This window comes from Hirsutella rhossiliensis (assembly GCF_020360975.1).
Source record: "Hirsutella rhossiliensis strain HR02 chromosome Unknown scaffold00003, whole genome shotgun sequence".
NCBI classification, from domain to species: domain Eukaryota; kingdom Fungi; phylum Ascomycota; class Sordariomycetes; order Hypocreales; family Ophiocordycipitaceae; genus Hirsutella; species Hirsutella rhossiliensis.
This window is the reverse complement of record NW_025408669.1, coordinates 1880652-1892184: the sequence shown is the minus strand read 5'-3', so window position 1 is coordinate 1892184 and position 11533 is coordinate 1880652. Positions and strand designations below refer to the sequence as shown.

Here is an 11533-nt window from a genome sequence, read left to right as displayed (position 1 = left end):
GTCTTGGTCACCACCTCTCTACCTCTCCGCCCGTCCGCCCGGTGCATGCCCCTTAGTGAGTAACCTCGCCGTAGAACGGGAACCCTAGTGCCTCCATCAGAAGGCGTCCTTGCCTGTCAGACGTGCCGGTCGTGTGGATGAAGATGTGACAGCCGGGCATCAGCTTCGGGGGGTACATCTGTATTTCAAAGTCAGTCCCAGGCGTCCAGTACGGGGACTTTCACTTGGTGTATGTGGAAACCCACGTCATAGTTGTTTTCCATCTCTGGGAAATACGCCATCCACGCGGGCTCCATGCCAAAGGCCAGATTTCCCGCGCTGTCTCCCGTGCTGGCCTTGATGCCAGGCCAGTCCTTGATCTTGGGGAGTACTAGCGTCACAAGCTTGTCGACAAATTCGTACGCCGCGGCGCCGCGCAACGTCACCTTGGCACCTGCCTTGTCGCCCTTCTTGATGCCCCACTGGATCACGCTGCGCCTGATGGTGGTTGTGTTTGCATGCCTGCCCGTGATGGCTTGCACCACCGCCAGTGCGACGTGAAGATACTCCTTGTTCTGCGAGGCCATAGGGGCGAAAGAGTTGATGGTGACGGCCTCGATCTCGGGAATGTTGGTCCAAGTGATTTTGCGCTCGAGTATGCCCAGCCTCGACGAGCCGCCTCCACGGGGCCCACGACGCGGGCGGTTCTTGTGGTAGGGGGAAGAGTCATCCCATTCCCTTAGAGTGCCCTTTTGCGACTCGCTGGGGGGGGTCCCGGGCGGGACGTGCGTGTAGGTGAGGGTCAACAGATCGGGCGCAATTGTGCTGTCGTATGTGTGCTTCAGCCGTGGGAAGCTGAACGGACCAGGGACAAAGTCTCGGGCGGTGGGATCGGACGACGGAGGCATCTGCACGGGGTGTAGAGGGCCGCGGTAGTATTTGGGAGGATGGTACTGGTATCTTGGGCACGATAAGCATGACGCCTTGATCCGCAGAGGCCGGAGAGAGCGTACCTGTTTCCCGGAAGCTTGTGCTCACTGTCCCTCGACCTCTGCGAGGCATGGAAAGCCTCGGTCACGTTCTGATCAGGTGCAGGTGCTGTGAAGGTGGTTGTGGATTCGAGGTCGGCCAGCTGATTCGTGCTGCTTGCGCCGGTCGAAGCCCATCTCCTGGCGCATTGAAGCATTGGTACGGGGAGTTTATTGCGGCACAGGGCCCTCGCCAAGCGAGCTCCGTCACGAACACCAGCCATTGTTGAAACTGGTCAGGCGAGCTCCTGTAGAGGCGCCTGCTCGGCCGACGACAAATTTCAATGTGCGACTTTTGGCGGGTGGCTTGCGGGTGGCTTATCCCTGTGAACCGACTGACCTGGGGGGCGGGCCATTGTGGCGGTGCACTCTGCATCTGATGCTCCGGGCTCCGTACGGAGTACTCGGTACTTTGAGAGTGCGGAGGGGGAGCCTACTGGTAGTACCAAAGGTACCTTACCTTAGTGAGGTACCTGTCAGCTGCCCACGGTAGCCCTGTGGAGAAAGGCAGTCGGTGTCTTGCCTGCTAGTGAGCCTACTAGTGTACAGCGGGAGCGATCAGGAACGCGGCTTTCGGTACGGTAGTACACGGCCACCGAACACCGCTAGTGGTGCCATGTTGTTGAGCTCAATGACCAGCTCATGGTACATACTGTGCACAAGTATTTTTGACTGACCACGAACGACCGGGCGATGAACGGATAGTTAGCCTTTGGCTCGCTTGTGACGAAACAAGACCGAGACCCGAGGGTCCTCGCTGGCTCGTCCCTGTCGGGGATGGGCGCGACGTCGCGCAGGACCCTGAAAAACAAGGACAGCTGGGCAAGGGCCAGTTATTATTAGTAGTCGGCAATTATGCCACGGACGGACCCTGCTTGATGATCAAGCAGCCGCCGTACGAGTACGCACACACGAGCACACACGAGCAGGGGATCGATCGCCAATGCTGATGGAGTGCGAGCAACTCATGCCCTCGTTGCCTCGGTCTTCCTTCCTGCAGCGCGTCGAGGACGAGGACGTTGACGGACCGACTCGCAAACTCTCAACAAACGTCCGTCCGCATTGCCCCGAGAGACGGCGCCAGTTGACAGTCCCAAGTTGCTACTGTATGGTTATTTCATCTTGAGTTGCGCTACCCGAGCCCGATGATGGCATGAGTGTCCATGTAAGAGTAAAGACATCTGCAGGCTTGGCTTTAGCTTCTGTGTAGTATGAGGCTGCCACTGCACAGACTCGTGAGGACTTGGAGTCGACCTTGATCCTTGATACTGGCAATGGATTCGCCGCGTCCTCATCTCGCCGTACCTACCTTTCCAAGAGGGCACTTATTAGCTAGCAGGTTGCCTCCAATGCCTCCATCTGCCCGTACCTTATTTATTATTGAGTCGGCTCCAGAACAGGCTAAAGTCATCCATCGCTAGACGTCGCTCCGCAGCGCCGGGCGGACCAGAACAAGGATCCACCCCCCGCCAGCCAAAGTCAAGCCTTGGTGGAGACGAAATTTACTTCAGGCAGGCCATCGGTACCTCGGCCGCCGCGTAATCTCACCCGGTGCATGCGTATCCCCAGGGGTAGCCCAGGTACCGAACCGTCCCGCCCTCGACGCACTACCTAAGGTAGGCAGCCCAAGCAACCTGCAACTCTAACAAGAGCCACGACGAGAGTAAAAAAAAAAGGGCTCTTGCCTAACGGAGCACCTACTGTACATTGGCTCCAAGCCATCCCTGTCTGCTTCCAAGACGCCAGTTGCTCTCATAAAGCCATGCCCGTCTCCCCGCCGTCTCTACCTCGGCGAACCCTACAACAATAATACGATACCCGCCGCCATCCCTTGTCTTTATTTTCTCTCCCTCTCCCGCGGGACTCGTCATCCGCTCACGCCTCGTCTCGTCCGGTTTCATTCGACGCTCCTCGCCACTGCCTCCCCGCAGCCGACGACTCACCGTCGCCGTCCTCGAAGCTCTCCGGTCCTGAGAATGGGCATTGGCATGCGGCTTCTGCCCGAGCTGTACCCTGCGAGGCTCTGCTCCGCCTGAGTCTGTTTCCCTTCGACCGCCGCATCAGTACCATGAAGGAGTTCCCGATCAAGTTCCTGAGCCTGCGCGACAAGAATGCCTCCCACCGACGCAGCAAGTCGGTTCCTGCCGGGACCAAGGAGACAAAGGTAACTTGCACTCATCAGCCTGTATTGCGCACCGGGCCCTGCCTGGTCTTGACTTTTGACCCAAGCTTCGCTTTCTCCCTCTCCAAACTCAAAGTCGCCAGTCACTGACCTCCCTCTCTGCAGTCCCGCCCACTCTCCGCCGAGGCCTTCAGAGCCATGTTCAAGATGGACGGTTCAAGACAAAGTTCCAAGCACGAGGCCGAGCTGGAGGCAACCAAGGTGCGGCTACCTACGGCGCAGTGTCCTCTCCCACTCTTCGTGCGCCTGCCGCTGACCCCAAAAGCCAGATCGAAGAGATCCAGCGACGCCTCGAGCAGCTCAACATCACAAACGTTTCCACCGACCACGTTCGAGACATCATGGCCACCAGATTCGCAGACGGCGACCCGACCAGAGCGGCCGAGTTCATTGCCTTGGAACAAAAAGCCCAGGCCGGCATCGTCGTCTCCCACGATCCAAGCATCGCCCTCCTCGGCGCCGAGAACCGCGAAGCCGTCACCTGCTACCTCGATGCCCTGCTCTTCGCCATGTTTTCCAAACTGGATGCCTTTGAGTGCATGCTCAGCAACGAATTTCCCTTGGAGGACCCCAGATACAAGCTGGTCAACCTATTGCGCATGTGGGTCAACATGTTGCGATCCGGCAAGCTGATTCACACGGATCTGGTAAGAACACCAGCCTGTCTACATGAGCCATTATGCTGATCAAGTCCAGACCAAACTGATCCAAGATGCCCTGGGTGACTGCGGATGGCCCGACGCCCGACTGCTGGAGCAGCAGGACACATCCGAAGCATTCGTTTTCCTTACAGAGACTCTGCAGCTTCCCCTGCTCTCCCTGCAGGTCGACCTGTTTCACCAGGGCAAGAAGGAAAAGGACGACCACAAAGTAGTCTTTGAGCGCCTGCTCAATCTGGCGGTCCCCCCCGATCCCGAAGGCAAAGGTGTGAAGCTTGAAGACTGCCTGGAGGAGTACTTCAACGCCCGCGTCGATGTGCTGCGGGATAGCGAGGAGGCCAAGAAATCGACCGTGGATGATAAGGGATCGGACCAACGGCCCGGGCTCAAGCACCATGACACCATTCGACTCATCAAAGATGACGAAGCTGCGACGCCAACATCGATGACGACTTCACCAACCGAGATGCCGCCGTCGATTGCAGCGTTTGAAGACGCAAGGGAAGACACCAGCTCGCGCCTGCCAAACGGTACGGCCACCACGGGCGGCATCCCCCAACAGAATGGTGTTTTGAGCGAAAGCGATCATGAGAAAGCCAGTGGTTCCCAGAGACGCCCCCCGAGCCGGGGAAAATCTACCGGCGTCATACGACGTGTCTTGGTGGACGAGCAGGGCCGGCCGGCCGGAGACGTCTCAAGCCTGCAGAAAGCCAGGCGAAAAGGCTCCAGTGTGATCAAGGCCGTTACGATCCCCGCCTGGCAGTTCTTTCGATTGATTCGTGAGTAGATTGTGTATGACTGGTCTCTCTTTGGCATGTCCCTAACTCTGCTCTCAGCTTGGCACGCACTCACAAATACTGAGCCCAAAAACGACACAGAGGTCGCCATGAACTTTGACCAGAGACCAATTGTCGGCATATGCCTGAAGCGGTATGCGATGAACGAGTCGGGGCGGCCTCAACGTATCAACACGTTCATCGATATTCCCGACAGCCTGCGCTTGCCGCATTTCATGCTCGCCAGTGGGCCGGAGCTGGAGGAAGAAAACGGGCTGAGTACCGAGTATAAACTCGTGCTGCAGTCTGTCGTGTGCCACCGGGGCGACTCTGTGCAAAGCGGTCATTACATCGCCTTTGCCAGAGTGGCGCCAAAGCTGCTGACAGACAACCGGAGGCATAACTTCGACCCCCCTCCCGACTACGAAGAGGCACAGTGGGTACGATTCGACGACTTGGAAACCAAGAACCGTGTCGTCTTTGTCGACGACATCAAGCGGTCGCTAAAGGAGGAGATGCCCTATCTGCTCTTCTACCAGGTAGTGCCGATGGTTGACATGACGTGTCCGTCGACTGCGGGGACAGAGACGGAGCCGCCGTCCTACGACGAGTCAAAGAAAAGTTTCGAGATGACATCCTCCGGATCTTTGTGCGACGGAGACTTGAACAGTTACGGCCGACATGCCGGGCACCATCGAGATGAGACGTTGGTGGCGGAGACGCCCATTCAAAGCAAACCGCCTAGTATTCGGCTGTCTTCTGAAGCAGAGCGTCCGCCTCGACCCATTTTCGACAGCAATTGGACAGGCTGGAATACGACGGGGTCCACGCCTGGGGAATCGCGTCGCCCGAGCGTTGTTTGTACAGACTCGGAAGCGGTGACGCCAGCCATCACCCCAGACGCCAGCTCGCCAGTCATCAGCCCCAACGATGAGTCCACTGCGTCGAGGCTGTCCAGGGCCGCAAGTCGCTTCGCTCTGGGAAGGCAAAGCCGCTCAGCCAGTCAGTCGGGCGAAGGTCGCCTCAGCTTTTCCATGACGCGCCTGGGCGGCCTCATGAAAACCAGCAAGGAGCCGTTAGCGGAGCCCAATGGGTTGACCATCTCGACCGCAGGCTCTGCTGGAGCACCGAATTTGGACACTCCCGGCAAGGCGCCCGAGTCTCCTCTGGAGGGCGAGAAGTCACCCGCTCAGCCACAGGCTACTCCGTCGAAGCACAAGCGCGGCAAGTCCAAGGACAAGACGAAGCACAAGTCGAATGGCTCGCAGCCGGAGCGAGAGTGTTCCATCATGTAACGCGCGTGGACCAAGCTCAGCGCCTCGTTGAATCGACCAAGTGGAAAGTAGCATTGGGTCTGCTTGTTTTTGTCTCAGCTCTTGGTCAAGACATTCGGTGGTCTTTTGATTTGATTTTTGTGTTGTTTCTCCTCAAAGCACATGGGTAGCGCCGGCGCAGAAGACCATTGAATGGCCGGAGTGGAAAGAGGGGGTTTTGCACGGGTTTTATGTGGACTACGTGGGATACGCTCCGCTTGCATTGGACTTTGATGATACCACGGCGTCGAAGGGAGAGGAAGCAACAAGACGGGACGGTGCGCTGTTACTGGATCGAGAACAGCTGTTCCGAGGACCGTGGGCTGAGATTGGTCTACGATAGATGATACCTGGTAGTGAATACCGTTGCTACACTCCTGCAGCCATATCGATGTGCACTGGTTAATGAAGGTGGTGACGATGACCACTTCTGCACCAGGCTCATGGATCGCTCACACTGACTGAAGACTCTTGTGACGAGTCGTATGGTCATCGGGGCTTGCAGGGCATTTGAAAATGCTTTCTTCCATTGCCGTCTACAACATGTCCAGCCAGGCCGCTCTCTCTGGCCATCGTAGATCGCACGCATCCCTCACCAAGTTCTTCTTTCGGCAGGCACCGCGACTCTTCTCGCTTCATAGCCTCACCCTTCCATGGGTACCTAAAAGAGAAGAGAAGGAGAGAGAGAGGGAGGGAGAGAGGCGGAGTGACAGGAACGAGAAGAAACACACAAAAAGCCTTCCTATGCCCACACAACTGCTCCTGCGAGGGCCCTCCTCTCTCGAGATATATAATGTACACATGGTGAGTTTTTCAACAGCGCTGTACGCCAAAACCTCTGGTTGAGAAAGTATGGCATCCAGTGTTCTTTTTTCTTCCTCTCCTCTTCTTTGCTGAGGGGTGGTTTTTTTCTTGACAGATGAGAGAAGTAATCCACGGGCGTCTATCGTCTTTCTTTTCGATGCAGAGACCGCGCCGCGCCGCGCCGAGACAGACAAGGAATCGGAAGCCATCACCAAAATGGGGATTTCGGGGGGGGGGGTACTAAGACATCGAGTGAGATAAAGTTGGAGGTTCGTGCTTCCGCCAGTCAGAGATTCGGGCTACATAGGATTCTTCCGTCTCATTGATCGTGCGTGAGTCGGGTTGAAGCCGGGGATGCCATCACCACAGGCCGAGTGGAGGCCTAGAAGGGGATGTTGGGGGGTGTCTGCGCGCCCATGACCTCTTGCTGGTCTTGTAGCTCCTCGGGCGCGGCCTCGATGGAGACGCCCAGGCCGAGCTTGGCTTGTTGCTGTTGGCTGCGGTCAGTCTAAGTCGAGCCACGAGGGAAGCGGGAGGCGACCAACTGTAAAATGGTCGATGTCGGCGGCAAAGGTCATCATGACCGGGGGAGCAACTCGCTTCTCTAACAAGCAACTCAGCTTGCCCTTGGAATCGACCTGGGCCCGGAACGTGGACATGCGGAAGTCGTATTTGGCGCCAATGGTCGCCACGCCTTCTTTCTGCAGGCCGCCGCCCATGACACCGCCGGGAGATGGGACGAGGCCGAGGTTCAGATCAACACCAGCCTGAACCTTATCCGAGAGCCGTCTCCAGTACGAGGTGGTGACGGTCCCCATGGCAGCCTGCAGCTGAGCGGTGGCGACCCAGTCCTGGGCCTTGTAGCGAGCGCAGTATGAGACGGCACATTCGGGACCTTGGGTGAGTGCGGGACGTTGCCAGAGGGTCTCGAGGCCGAGGGCGAGGCGAGGCGTGACGGATTGCAGATAGCTTCCGATGTAGATTCCTGTGACTCCACCCTCGAGAAACGAGGGATTCAGCATCTTGAGGGAGGCGCTAAAGTCATTGCCGGTGTATTCGTGCTCGAATTGCGCCATGTCCTGGCCGCCGGGAGAGATGGAGAGCTGCGACTTGGACACGAGCTTATCCGTCCACCGAAAGTTGAACCGTCCCGACAGAGAGCCCTCGTTGTCTACGTTGCCCTGACAAAAGACCTGGGGGGACGGGCGTCAGCAAGACTGGGGGAGCCGCAGAGAAGAGCACGGCCTACCCTGCCAGTTCCGTACATGGCGGCAAAGGTGTAAGGGTTGATGCGTTCGCCCATTGCGAACTGATGCGACACCTGGAATAGGGGGGCCATGCTGAAGACCTTTGTCAGGTCGGCGCGGACCCCGGTGAACATGTGGTTGTTGAGGAAGACATCGCGCTGCACCTCCTTGGAGAGGCTCTCGATGGTGCCGGGGTTGGCGAGGCCGAGCTTGGCTCTGCGCTCCGAGAAGGAGTTGACGACGTCTCCTATCGTGGCGGCGATGGGGTTGGAGAAGAGGATGGAGCATAGCGAGTCCATGGCAGAGGCGGCCATGGCGACGGCTCGTGGGATTCGTCCCGGCTCCGCCTCTGAGTTGGAGCGAGTTGAAGACGTGGAGGAAGGACGGGGCAGCAAACGATTGGCAAGGCTATGGCGAAGCCTTGAGTCGCAAACTGGTCCGGCCCAATGCGCCTGCAGCCGCGATGGAATGGGTGGTTGGCGAGGGTGCGGGTGAGAGGGGTGGTGGTATATGAGGTCAGAGAACAATTTTCATCAGAAGCCCGAGGCGAAGAAGAGCTTCTCCGATTTGGCGCGAGGAACTTTAGCAGTCCGGGGCATTGACGGAGGGGGGATGTTCCGTGCCGAGTTTCTGGGTAAGTATCTTGTACTGTCTGGTAAGCGCACCTTTGTTTGGTGTGCAGGAGTCGCTATCTACATATCTCGCAACCTACCGTCACCGTCCGCTTCTGATCTTGCCCTGGAGATATCGAATTTACCCTCTCATTACCGCACGTTGCCGCATCCTGTCGCATCTTTTCGGCCGTCTCAGTCTTGTCCTCCTGGAAACCTTGGTCTCCCCCACCCTCAATCGCCTTCTCCGACCTTCTCGGGCCTCAACGCCAGCCTAAAGAGCCTTGAGACTCGGCCTGCTTCACGGCCGCCTTCCTCCAGAACTCCGTCGTGATATTCATCAGAGTGTATTCCCATACCGCACCAACTCCGGTCGCTGTAGGCGGAGGAAGGCCCGGCTTCAGTCGGGAGAGGACCCGCCTTTGAGAGCCAGGACCATATCAAGATCCAAATCGCTCCCCTCAAGTGCGTGCGTCGGGCCTCGTCTGCATTACAGGGCGTCCCCCGCAGCTGTTCGACAAGGCCGTCAAAAGAAGCCTTGGCTCGCTGACACCAACAACATGGACACACTACTGTAAGCGATTCCCTGGCTCTGCTCAAATCAGCAGCGCACGCCTGCCTGCCTTGGCCCCTGTATCGCCAACTGTGAACCCCAGGAAATGGATACGAGACTGGGACTGACTTCAACAGGACCGCCGAAATAGCGGCAAATGCTCCTCGATATCGTCGCCGGAGCTCAACGTTTATTGACGGCATTCACGATGTCGTCGAGGACCACGACTTGGCTCCGGCCCAGCTTTATAGCACCATGTCTGGCCGACTGTTTCACTCCGGGCGCATAGCCATTGCCATGGTAGGCCCTCCAGCACGGGGCAAGACGTGAGTTCGCCGTGCCCTGTCGCTGTCCGCGCTGTCACTCACCTTTTCAGTCACATCTGTGTCTCGCTTGCGAGATACCTGCAATGGCTGGGTGTCAAGACGCGCATCTTTCACCTGGGCGACTACCGACGTGCCACTGTTGGCCCCGAAGGCTCGGTCCCTGAGGATTACTTCTTCCCAAACGCCTCTCCGGCTTCCGTCATATTGCGGCAAAAGATCCTCAAGAGGTGCCGCGAGGACATCTATGCCTGGCTCAATCATGAGAACGGCCAGGTCGCCATCTACGACGCGGTCAATCCGACGGCAAGTGGGCGGCGGGCCTTGGCCAAGGAATTGGCCAAGCACGACGTTCAAGTAAGTGTCGGCCAGGGTTCGCGACAAGTACCGCAACCCACTGACTTTGCGAGTAGACACTCTTCATCGAGTCGTACGTCAACGACGTGCGTATTCTCCGTGAGAACGCAAGAAACGTCAAGATATCGTCTCCAGATGTGAGTGCCTCTTTGCTCTTCTCGTGGCCCGGCGGTTTCTCTTCCTCCATGGCTCACCCGCATCACCAGTTTGCTGGCATGGACCCCGATGAAGCGGCCGACCTGTACCTGAAGCGCATCGACATGAGAATCCCCATGTTTGAGACGATGAACGAGGGCGAGCTCAACTACATTAGAATGATCAATGCTGGAGCCAAATTCTTCTACAACAACGTCAGCTTCAACTACCTCTCCCACCGAATAGTCTTTTACCTCACCAACTTGCACATCAAGTCGCGCACCACCTTCTTCGTCCGGGCGGGAACCACCGAGGAGGAAGATTCGTACAAGGCAGACGCGCCACTCTCCGAGCAGGGCAAGATTTACACTGAGAAGATGTCCGAGACGCTGTTGAAGCACCGCCAACAGGAACAGGCAGAAAAGGAGGCAAAGGGGGGCACCCAGTCTCCCCTGCGGGCCCTGACCGTGTGGACTTCGACGCGCCGGCGGACCGTCCAGACAGCAGACTACCTGGGGGAAAGAGGATACAAGGTTCGCCAGCGGTCGCAGATGAGCCAGATCAACCCTGGTGTCTGCGAAAAGATGTCGGAGCGTGTCATCCGGCAGATATACCCCGAGGAGGTGGAAAAGCATGAGCTGGACCCCTACCACCATAGGTATCCACGTGCAGAGGTACGATTCTTAGTCGCCGCATTGCCTGCCTTGTTGACTGACAAGCTTGACTGGCCAGTCTTACCACGATCTTGCCGTCCGGCTGGAGCCAATCATTCTCGAGCTCGAGCGGGAGCAGAACGACCTCCTCATCATCGCCCACGAATCGGTCCTCCGCGTCCTTTATGCGTACCTGATGCACTGCTCGACCATGGAGATTCCGCTTCTTAGGTTTCCGCGCGACGAGATCATCGAGATCATCCCCGCCGCGTACCAGAACGAGGCCAAGCGCATCCACATTCCCGGCCTGGACCCAAGCCTGCTGCCCGGCTCTCCCGACGACATCAAGTTCCCTCTGACTGGCGCCTCGACCAGTACAAAGGCCAGCGGCAGCGGCAGCAATCCCAGCAGTGGCCAGATGAGCCCGATCCCCGGTGGCATGAGCAGCCCGGCGGTGCCCGTGGAGCGCCCCCCGGAGAAGGTCATCAACACGGCCAAGGACATGGTTGCGGATAAGGTGGATGACGAGGATTAGGATGGGTGTAGGGGACGTAATTTGCTCGACGACGCTGTCTTGCTCCGTGCAGCATGCCTGTGTAACCAGTCCGTCGGTGCGTGTCCTATCAGAATAACCGCAACGGCCGAGCCACGCACGTGTACACGTACAGTATTGTATGTAGTGGTAACGAATCCAGACACATACGAGTCCACTTGGGGGAGGCGCGAGCTCGTCGCCGTACATGTACATGCGAGCATCAAAGGCAAGCAAGCTCAGCAAAGGGACCCTGTTCGATTCAGGTCGACAGGGAACGACGGCGGGATATGCCAAAGAGCCTTTGGTGTAGTAAAGTCTAGAGGCTAGAAATGTTCACATACAGGAGGACATGGACGACATGCAGTTGGATACTCCCGG

The 11533-nt window shown here is 57.8% G+C and overlaps 4 protein-coding genes across 4 annotated transcripts; 2 read left to right on the top strand and 2 right to left on the bottom strand.

Moving 5' to 3' along the window:
• Positions 1-52: 52 nt before the first annotated feature.
• HRG_03111 (ribosomal protein l5 domain-containing protein) lies at positions 53-1165 on the bottom strand (the record flags this gene model as incomplete). Its single annotated transcript, XM_044861582.1, has 3 exons — positions 53-178; positions 246-939; positions 993-1165. The coding sequence occupies 3 exons, from the start codon at positions 1163-1165 to the stop codon at positions 53-55; spliced, it is 993 nt and encodes a 330-aa protein (XP_044722608.1).
• Positions 1166-3075: 1910 nt separating this feature from the next.
• HRG_03110 (ubiquitin carboxyl-terminal hydrolase domain-containing protein) lies at positions 3076-5919 on the top strand (the record flags this gene model as incomplete). The annotated part of the gene is made up of 7 exons (XM_044861581.1): positions 3076-3171; positions 3295-3390; positions 3459-3836; positions 3886-4378; positions 4445-4627; positions 4685-5689; positions 5738-5919. 7 exons carry the CDS (start codon positions 3076-3078, stop codon positions 5917-5919), a joined length of 2433 nt encoding a protein of 810 aa, XP_044722607.1.
• Positions 5920-7123: 1204 nt separating this feature from the next.
• HRG_03109 (eukaryotic porin domain-containing protein) lies at positions 7124-8302 on the bottom strand (the record flags this gene model as incomplete). The annotated part of the gene is made up of 3 exons (XM_044861580.1): positions 7124-7231; positions 7287-7934; positions 7991-8302. The coding sequence occupies 3 exons, from the start codon at positions 8300-8302 to the stop codon at positions 7124-7126; spliced, it is 1068 nt and encodes a 355-aa protein (XP_044722606.1).
• Positions 8303-9159: 857 nt separating this feature from the next.
• Positions 9160-11155, top strand: HRG_03108 (6-phosphofructo-2-kinase domain-containing protein; the record flags this gene model as incomplete). The annotated part of the gene is made up of 7 exons (XM_044861579.1): positions 9160-9173; positions 9290-9478; positions 9529-9832; positions 9889-9969; positions 10039-10500; positions 10552-10641; positions 10700-11155. The coding sequence occupies 7 exons, from the start codon at positions 9160-9162 to the stop codon at positions 11153-11155; spliced, it is 1596 nt and encodes a 531-aa protein (XP_044722605.1).
• Positions 11156-11533: the final 378 nt, after the last annotated feature.